This window comes from Solanum pennellii, chromosome 4 (assembly GCF_001406875.1).
Source record: "Solanum pennellii chromosome 4, SPENNV200".
NCBI classification, from domain to species: domain Eukaryota; kingdom Viridiplantae; phylum Streptophyta; class Magnoliopsida; order Solanales; family Solanaceae; genus Solanum; species Solanum pennellii.
In genome coordinates, this window is record NC_028640.1 from 43,197,410 (window position 1) to 43,208,584 (window position 11,175).

At 37.3% G+C, this 11,175-nt stretch overlaps 1 protein-coding gene across 1 annotated transcript; it reads right to left on the bottom strand.

Annotated features, from left to right (window-relative positions):
- Nucleotides 1-3,881: 3,881 nt before the first annotated feature.
- LOC107016711 lies at nucleotides 3,882-5,178 on the bottom strand. The gene is made up of 4 exons (XM_015217101.1): nucleotides 5,148-5,178; nucleotides 4,679-5,058; nucleotides 4,474-4,524; nucleotides 3,882-4,283 (listed from the first exon to the last, which is right to left on the bottom strand). The coding sequence occupies exons 1-4, from the start codon at nucleotides 5,176-5,178 to the stop codon at nucleotides 3,882-3,884; spliced, it is 864 nt and encodes a 287-aa protein (XP_015072587.1).
- Between the last annotated feature and the right edge of the window lie 5,997 nt (nucleotides 5,179-11,175).

Consider the following 11,175-nt stretch of genomic DNA (forward strand, 5'->3'; position numbering starts at 1 on the left):
CGTCCCCAAATGACACTAAAATCTTTTAGAGGGTAAGGATAGACTCAATACTAGCAGCTCAACCAACAACAACATAAAATCATAATGAGTCACAGCTCATAGAAGTAATTCACAACACCTTTCAACACATACCACAACATTACACATAGTACTCAATTCATGATGCACAAACATATAAGAGCTAAACATTTCATAACACGTAGTGAGGAATTTCCCTCTCAACATTATCATGAGCTCAAATACATCAAGGAGTTACCATGCTATCATTCTTCTCAAGATAACAACAAAATAGCAAAATCTCAAGAAGACACATGCATACATATTTCATATAAGTGCAAGAAGAGAGTATAAAGGCATTTTCCTGAAACTCAAATTGGCACAACTTTTACCAAAACATTCACCTATTTAGAGAACAAGTAAATTTCATATTTATTCATTATTTGCCTTAATAAGAGGAATGTCTAACCTCAAGAAGTAAAAAGATGAGGGAAGTGGAACTTCATGTCGGCTTAGGCCTCCCATGTTGCACCTTTAACAAGATGGTTCCTCCATAGAACTTTTATGAAGGCAAACTCTTTTTTCCTCAATATCTTTATTTTGCGATCTAGGATCGCAACCAGAACATCTTCATAGGAGAGGTTCTTTCCACCTCTAAACCTTCAATAGGCAAAATAGACACCAGGTCGCCTATGCATTTCTTGAGCATAGAAATATGAAACACCGGATTAACCGAAGCTAGTTCACTAGGTAGTTTCAGCTCATAGACAACTTTTCCAACCCGTTGTAATACCTCATAATGACCAACATATCGGGGACTTGACTTCCCTTCTTACCAAATCTCATCACCCCTTTCATAAGTGAAATCTTCAAATAGATATGATCACCTATTCCAAACTCAAGATCTCTTCTTCTATTATCAGCATAAGACGTTTGCTGGCTATAGGTTGTCTTCAATCTATCTCTTATTAATCGAACTTTCTCTATAGCCTCATAGATAATCTCGGGACCAAGGAGTGAAAACTTACCAACCTCAGACCATCCAACCGGAAACCTACATCTTCTACCATAAAGAAGTTCAAAAGGTTCCATGGAGATGCTCAAATGGTAACTATTGGTGTAGGAGAACTCAATCAATGGTAGGTCATCCTTACTTCCTTTGAAATTAATAACATAGGCTCTTAACATATCTTCAAGGGTATGAATGATACGTTTCACTTGCCCAACCGTTTGAGGATGAAAAGTGGTGCTAAGTTTAACTTGAGTACCTAACTCTTTTGAAAAGCTTTCCAAAAATGAGAAGTGAATTCGGCACCTTTATCCGAAATGATGGATAAAGGAATTCCATGAAGACTCACAATCTCATTAATGTAGATTCTTGCATAATATTCGGCAATATAAGTAGACTTTACAAGAATAAAGTGGGAAAATTTGGTCAACCTATCCACAATTACCCATATGAAATCATTTTGCCTCCGGGTTCAAGGAAACCCAACAACAAAGTCCATATTGATGGCCTCCAACTTCCAAGTAGGAACATCCATGATTGTGGTTAAACCACCAGGTTTAGAGGGCTTTAACTTGTTGGCAGTTTGGACACTTAGCAACAAACTCTGCTATGTCCTGTTTTAAACCATCCCACCTATAGACCTCTCTAAGGTCATGATACATTTTGGTGGAACCCGGATATATAGAATAACGAGAAACATGGGCTTCTTCTAGAATTGGATTTCTCAAATCCTCAATATCAGATACACATAATCTCCGTTGGTACATAAGAACCAAATCCCCCTGGGAGAATGACTCATTGAGCTTACCAAGTACCAATTCCTTGACTCATTGACCTTACCAAGTACCGATTTCTTCAACTCCATCAATAGTGGATCAAAATGCTGCTTAGATTTCACCTCCACCACTAATGATGAGTCGGGAGTTATGATGGACCATGAAACCACCATCTGGAGAATCTTCTAACCACACACCTAATCGAGCCAACCTATGAGCATCTTTCACAAGTTCTTTCTTCTCTTCTTCCACATGACACACACTACCAATAGTCGTACGAATCAAAACATCCGCAACCACATTGGCTGCTAGGGTGGTAAAGGATACTCATGTTGTATTCCTTCAATAATTCTAACCATCTTCTCTGTCAGAGATTTAACTCCTTTTGTGTAAACACATATTGGAGACTTTTATGGTTAGTAAACACATCAACATGCACACCATACAAGTAATATTTCCATTTTTTTGGCAAAAACTACAACAGCTAACTCAAGATCATGAGTTAGATAATTCTTCTCTTGAATTTTGAGTTTCCTAGAAGCATAAGTAATCACCTTTCCATGTTGCATGAGGACACATCCCAAGCCCACTCAGGAAGTATCACAATACACTACAAAAGCCTTCATTACCCTCCATTAAGGTCAACACTGCAGCGGAGGAAATCTTATCTTTCAACTCTTGAAAACCTTTCTCACAAGCTTGCAACCACTCAAACTTCACCTTCTTTTGGGTCAAAGCTGTCAAATGAGAAGAAATCAACAAAAATCCATCAACAAACCTTCTATAATACCCGGCTAGACCCAAGAAACTTCTTATGCTGGTGGGAGTCAAAGGTCTAGGCCAATTTCTGACCGCATCCATCTTCTTTGGATCAACTTCTACACCCTCACCAGAGCTCAACCAAAATGCATAAAGTTGGTGTTCCTTGAGGACTTGCAAGACCAAAATTCACACTTACTAAATTGGCATAAAGTAATTCTCATGCTCATTTTCATTCTTGAAGTATATCAAAATATCATCAATGAACACAATCACAAATGAGTTGAGGTAATCTCGGAAAATCTATTCATTAGGTCCATAAACGCCGCCGAGGCATTTGTTAGCCCAAAAGACATAAATAGAAATTCATAGTGACCATATCTAGTTCGGAAATCTATTTTGGAAACATCTTCATTTTCACCCTAAGTTAGTGATATCCCGACCTTAAGTAAATCTTGGAAAAGTAGCTCGCACCTTGGAGTTTATCAAAGAGATCATCAATCCGAGAGAGAGGATACTAGTTCTTTATGGTGATCGTATTGAGTTGGCGATAATCAATGCACATTCTAAGGGACCCATCCTTCTTTTTTAGAAACAAGACAGGAGCACCTCATGGAGAAACACTAGGGTGAATAAAACCCTTGTCTAGTAAATCTTTGAGTTGGAGCTTTAATTCTTTCAATTCAACCGGAGCCATCCTATATGGAGGAATTGAGATGGGGTTCGTATCCGATAACAAATCAATGTCAAAGTCAATTTTCCCATTCGAGAGGAATCCCTGGAAGGTCATTAGGAAAAACCTCTGGATATTCGGTTAATACGGGGACCGACTCAATAGAAGGAGTTTCACATTCTAGGTCCTAACCCTCACAACATGGTACAAACAGCCCTTGGCTATCATCCGACAACCCATCAAGAAATGATTTGACCCCTTGGCATAGAATTTCCCCCCTTCCACTCAAGAATGGGTTCATTTGGAAATTGGAACTTCACTACCCTTGTTCTACAATCTATAGAAGCAAAACATGTATGAAGCCAATCCATACCCAAGATGATATCAAAGTCAAACATGTCAAATTCTACAAAATCAATAAGAGTGACTTTATTGGGTAGCATTACAGGTCATTTCCTATAGACTCTTTTTGCAACCACAAAGTCACCTATTGGGGTACAAATCGAAAAGGTTTCAATCAAAACATCGAGATGTACATCAAACTTCCTAGCTACCAAAAGGTGTAACAAAAGAAAGGGTAGCACCGGGATCAATCAAAGCATACACATTAATAGAGAAGACTTGTAACATAACCATCACAACGTCGAAAGAGTTCTCTTGTTAACACTTAGCCTTGAGTGCATAAAAACGGTTCCTTTTTGGAGCTACTGAGATGGCCATTCCCCTTACCATGGCTTCTCACATTAGGACAGTCTTTCACTATATGACCACCTTTGCCTGAACCATAGCAACTAGTAGAACCGACAAGGCATTCACCCACATGTTTCTTACCACACTTACCATAAGTTGGTCTTTCTCTTGGTGGATCAACATTTCTCCCCTTTTGAGGTTTAGGATTATAACCTTTATCATTGTGATTCTGGGAGAAATTTGAAGGGACTTGGTTTGAGAACCTCTTCTTAAACTTAGGCTTATCTTGAACGTCAAGCCTACTCTTAGAAGAACTACTTTCAAAAGACCTTGCCTTCCTAGATTCTCTATTCCTCTTCCTTAGACGACTATCCTTTACCTGTTGTGCATGAACCATAAATCTAGAAAGATCCATATTGTCATGAAGCATGGCTGCACGACATTCTTCTTCAAGCTCTTCGGACATGCCCGTTACATAGCGCTCATTTCATTCCTAGCATTAAAATCAAAAGAAGAAGCATATTTGGACAACTTAATGAATTTTATGGAGTATAACTTGACACTCATACCTCCTTGACAAAGGTTAATGAACTCCTGCACCTTAGCTTCCCCTTGCTCCCCTGGAAAGAATCTATCAATAAAGGCCTTTTTGAAGATCTCCCAAGTCACGGGACAACCTCCTAAATCCCTACTATCCTTCCACTGATTGTACCATGTCTGAGCCATGTCCTTGAGTTGATAGGCAGCAAGCTCAGCCTTTTAAGTAGTACTTACCGCCATAGGAAACAAGATCTTATAGACCTCATAAAGGGCATCTTGGGGGTCTTCATACACTTTTGATCCAAAGACCATGGGAGGATTCATCCTCGTAAAATCTCTCAAACGATTAGCCATAGTACTAGCGTGTTGGTTCTCTCGAGGTACTTCTCTATTACCTTGTGTCGTAATAGCTTGAACTTGAGTGGTGATGGCTTGGCCCAATTGGAACAGGGACGTCCTCACCTCACCATCCGTCATGGATGGAGGATCGATCGGAACTTGATCATTCACAGCAGCTTGCACTTGAGGAGGGACTTGATTGCCTTGGGGAGTTGCTCCGCATTCGCAATCTATTCTCCTACTCTTCTTGCCGTTTTCCTTCTTGTGTTCATCGCCTATAACCACAAGAATGGGATTATATGCTAAAAGACACACAATTTTAAGACTCTAGAGGCACGACATAGGATTACCAAGAAAATAGAACTTCCATAGTCATCAGATAGCCTCTCATCCATAATTGTGGCGTGCTTCACAACTATGAACAAGACATTATATAACGTTGTTTAGTGAGACATTGAACCTAAGGATATTCAACCTCATGCTATGAAACTAAGTTTGTCACATTCGGAGAGTACACCACAGATGTGACCGGCGACATCGTCCTCTCAGATGACTCAGACAATTCCTTAGCATTCGTCATAACATGTCATTAGTTAAAATTGTGGAAAAATTTAAAGCTTTTGTATACTATGTATAGCTTAATTACACTTTATACTTAAAAATCACGAAAACATACATAGTGATAGTCTAAAAGTTGTCTCACATAAGAACCATCTAAAGAGTGTTAATCTGGACTTAGCCAAAATAAATAAATACGCCATATAGGCCTTAATACAAAAGAATCCAAAGAACATAAAATGAAATCAAGTGTATTCTTAAAAACTACTAAAGTCTTCATAGACTAGAATAACGAAAAGATAGAATCCCCGAACATGAGGACCTACTAACCCTTGGAAAAAGAGTTCCAACGTTCTTCAATCGACCTTTTTAATCTTCAATGATCGGACCCTACATTTGTAGTAATATAAAGTATGGGGTTAGTATGCCACATGTGCTTAGTATGGATATATGCACATAAACATTTAAGGACATGCATGAAAAAGGAACATTTCATAGAAAACATGCTAAGTCATTTGAAAACCTTTAGTGCACATACAATAGAGCATATACAAGATAAGGATCACAATCAACATAAAGCATGGCCATAATCGAAGACATAATATCATAAAGTTATATTAACATTTCATGTTCAATAGTGCAAATCAACTTAAAAGGCAAAACACTTACGAATGATCTCATCAACAGCCTACAAGTGCAATGATCATGTGAAGCTCCATAACCCCACATAACCAAGTAAACAAGATAGGTGAATATAAGTAAGCTTTGCTTTATACGAATTGTAACATAAATAGTCATCACCTTATAAGCAGTATAGACCAATAACATGTTTATCAACATAACCAACATAATATAAGAGTAACATTATGAATCATAAGCATTATACCTTTCATGTCATCATATCACATAAAGACAATATCCTAGAACTTCCCGTAGAGTCAACTTGTGCAATGTCTAGGTAGAGTCTCATACCCCTATCTATACTAAGTAGACTCCTCAAGTCACCCTAATAAATGTCCATTTTCTTATCTTTATTTTTACTTGATGGAAAAATCGCCTTTACCGACATTAGACCATGTGAGCTAAACATGGAATTCGGTGTCATGAAACTCCACATGAAAGAAAGTGGTCTACCGGCCAAAGTAGAACCAAACATGACATAACTTTCTTGGTGGATCCACTAACTAGTATCCTATGGTGGAAACATAGTTCAAAAACTATGAGATATATAAGAGACCCATAGTTCCACATTACATGGCAAACTCTATCTCATGAGAGTCATTGTGAACCTACCTTCCAATAGGGAAGGGACACCTCTATCTAGTTCACTCGGTGCTAAGCTATAATCCCTTTTTGAATAACCTTTAAATAATCAATTATACATAATTCTTATCATAAGTCATAGGATATTAACTCCTTGTATAAACATGATCATAAGCTCTTTTGTTTTCATGAGAATTTGCTTTCATAACAACCTTTCATTTGTAAAATTAACATATCATAATTATCTTGTGTAGATTAACATAGCATTATCATCTTGTGTGACGCATACAAGAGAACATCATAAACTTGCATTATCATATGCTTATCATGATCGCACAGTTAACATATTCATACCCCAATATATATACAACAATATAATACATACTTCAATAGCATTGTAAAATCATTTATAGGCTAACATATGCATCATAGAGTAATCACGACTTTAGAAGACTTACATCTTGCTTCCAAGAACCTTTATCAAGAACTTATGTTCAATATACAATAATCATCCAACAATATAGTGAAATACTCAATAACATTATCAATACCAACTCTTAAAGTCATATACAAGACCAATTCGTATTAAAGGATAAGGGAGATGGTCATTAAGGAGTTCATTCAAACCATAGTTCTAAACATTTACATGTTATCAAGAACATAAATATAACCCAATAAAAATCATATTTAGAGAAGAAACATGCTTCACACGAAAATAAAACATTAACATCCACTTTCCCAACAATACATACTTAATCGACCATAGAAAAATCGTTATACTTCATCAAAAATCATAAATCGAGAGTTAGGAAGAACCCCATTTTGTAGAGTAAAAGCCCTAGGAGTTGAATTCTTGAAAACCATTTTTGAAAGGAGCTCTTCAAAAAAGGAATCCCAAGAGTGAAAAACTCATACCTTATTGGCGAATATTCCATGAAAATTGAATGAAAACCTGGAAGTCTTCGTCTTCTTCCTTAAGCTTTTCTTGTTCTTCAATAGAGTTTGAAAAAGAGAGCGTTTTTGAGAGAGATGGGAGAAATTCTTTTGATCTAATTTGAAGTGTTAAAAGTGGTCTAAATCTGACTTAAGATCAATACATAGTCTTCCCATAAAATACCCAAAAGACCCTTCACTTAAATGGGTTTATTGTGAAGTCAAATTACCAAAAGTACTACTTAAACGAATCTGGAAAGTGGTTGCGCGTCGCAGGGCCAATTCCCATTCTTTTTCTGAATTTTTGGGTTGAGGCAGTGAGCCTCGTGACAGCTCCGCATCGCGCTTCCTCCCAATTCTTGAGGCAGTGAACCTCGTGTGTGCTGCGGGTTGCGCAGCAGCCCCTTGGTTCTTGACTCTCGTAGGCTGCTTTGGCAGCCTGCTTGCCCATGTTTGGGTCCTCCCCAAGGACCCTTCCTTGGGGTACCATTACCAGAAGTTTGGAACTTTTGTACTACATATTATTTGTTTGAAGTCTTTTTACAAGTTTTGGACTTCATTTGACACTTCGAAACCTTTAACAAACATAGGGACATCAACTAGTTCAAATTAGCTAGTTTCCAGAAGTAAAGGTCTTCTTTGTCGTTTTGGCTCTAACCTTTTATAAATGAGTTTATTACATTAATATAGGTCTAGAAACATCATTTTAACTATTATTCAATAGGCTAAGATCTAGTCTAAGTCATGGAACTTCCGGAGTGTTGCAGGTTCATTTTAAAAATTGAAAATCACATTAAAAACGGTAGCTAATCAACAATTAATCATAAACATGCTTTTGAAATCAATTTGAGAAAGAACTCATGGCTAGATTTAAAGATATGGAGTTTTGATCATGAATTCTCTTTGAAATCCTTTCAAGGAACTCTCTAGATGAAGGATCACCAAACCTCATTAGATGAAAAGTCCACGAAATATTGATGAAGAAACCATCACAATCCATCAACCAAGCCGTTCTTGAGCTTCATCTCCAATGGAGGTTTCTAGAGAGATTTTGTTTTGAGGGGGAAGATAAAATTTGAAGAATGAGATATAATTAGGGTCAAAGGCTTACCTACTAACTTAAAATACCTAAATACACTTAAACAAATTGTACATACTAATTTAGGAACGTGGGGTGAATTTCCCATTCACCCCTTAGCATGGCAGCGTGCATGCAACAAAATTGCAGGTAGCATCAATGGCCATCGACGACGGCGCATCGATGGAGTGATGTCTCATCCTGTTGCTCCTCGATTGACACTACCAAGGTAGTGTCTAGACAGCCTTTGGGTCCTCCTCAAGGACCCTTTGGTGGTCCTTGGGGAGTCGTTCCTGGACGTCTCGAACGTAAATAAGATCATATACAAGTTAAGGACCTTTAATATCAATTTGAGCATCAAAAAACTTGTAAAACATGTCAAGGTACACTAGAATACACTAACACATCTCAAGGCTAACTTTTGAACGTCATCGAACGTTCTTGGATTTTTGACCTCCAAATCACTTCAAATCAAGTATGCATACTTTAAAACACTTAATTAACATATTTTAAACCTTTTTAGACATATGTGAGGCCCTAAACACCTTAGTTCAATTTGAGAGACCTTACACCGTGTGTTTAACTCCTACACCGAAAAGAGAGGATTAACACTTGTCTAAGGTGTAACCTTTCGTACATAGTTATCATGGTGGATCCATTAAGCTAGAGTCCTATGTGGAACATAGTTAAGGGTAAAGGAGATTGTTACAAAAAATCCTAACTTGCTATATATGGGGGTTTCCATCTCATAAGACAACACATATCTTAGGGAGTCCGGACTTACTAAACGCGAGGAAACCCATGTGGGGAGCCGCACTTACTAAACATATGACCCCCATCTCATTTATGTTCCCTTTCGGTGCTAAGCATCTATTCCCTTTAGTAATCATCTTTAGTCATCTCATGATTTTACATTAGCCATTACTAGACCCTCATGTAAACATCTCAACATAATAACTCATAGGTGATCATAAGTGAGAACAACCCTTTCACTTTAGAAACACTAGATAATGAGTAAACCTTTCACTTTAACAATTCATTATAATCATGAGAACTACCTTTCGATCATATAACCATCATACCATAACATACATTCATACTTCATAGCTAATTCAAGTGTATAGGGTTAAGGATGAGGGGAACTTGTAATCAACACCACAACAACACATTAGCTACAACATCATTACTATCTAAGTGATTCATCATTCATAATTGAGTTCAAGGAAAAACCAACATCCGTACCTTCTTGCCCTTCTTGGGACTTCATACTTCAATTACCTAAGAATGCATAACCAATACATAAAACAAGGTAATCTATGAAGCAATAACATAACAAACATCAATATATACAATTGACATATTCATCATCTTCAACAATTCACCATATCAATTCAAGGTTTTTATGAAATTGGGGGAAAACATGGTCCAACAGAAACTCAAGTGAATAACAAAATTAACCATCATTATATACTTAAACAACATTAGATGATTATAATTAATCGAAATTGATTCATAATTATGTTTTTCAAGAAGACCCATGTGTAGAATAAAACCCTAGATCTGGGAAAGTTTTAAAACATCTTTGAAGGGACCTCTTGGGGAAAGAAATCCCAAGAATGAAAGAAACCATAACTTAATCAAGACTTTAGCACAAATTTAAGTTGAAAACTTGGGGAATTAGTCTTTTTCTTCAAGCTTCCATGCTCTTCAATGCAGGTTGAGTAGAGAGATATTTAGAGAGAAGTGAGAGTACTTTGGATTTCAATTTGGGGATTTGATTTTTGTGGGTAAAAGTGATGTATAATTGACTTAAAATCAATAAATACCCCTCCCTAAAATATCCAAAAGACCCCTCACGTAATTAGAACTATTTGTGAAGTCAAACTCGACTTTAAAATGATGCGACTAAATTTGGGACATGGTTGCGCATCGGAGGCACTTCTAAATCTTGTTTCTGGAATTTAATTTGAGGCAGAGAGGTTTTTGACAAGCCCATGTCGCAAGGTAACCTTTTTTCCTTTTTAGTGATGGGCGCTCGACGCGGAAGCACCTCCAAAAAGAGGTTGTTTGCTCACTGCCTTGGTAGCATCCTTACCAATACTTGGGCCCTCCTCAAGGGACCCTAGCATGGTCCTTGGGAGATCGTAACTGGAAGTTTTGATCCCTAAAACATATTTTACCTATTTAAAGTACTTTTATAAGTTTTACTCTTCATACGACACTCCCAAACCTTCACAAGACCTAAGGACGTCTACTAATTCAATTCACTAGTTTTCGAACGTCATGTCGTTCCTTGACGTTGAGGCTCTAATACTTCCAAATGAAGTTGACGTTGAGGCTCTAATACTTCCAAATGAAGTTAATTACATTAGTTTAGGTCTAGAGTTATCATTATGCACTATGTGAGGCTTTAGTCTAGGTCATGGAATTTTCGGGGTGCTACAATTACCTTAGTTAACTAAGTGTAAACCTTGAAGAATCACCAATAACTACGAATTTAGGTCTTCAAAAACTAGCTCCAAACGCAGCTAATAGAAGGGAAAAATGATTGCCATGTGTA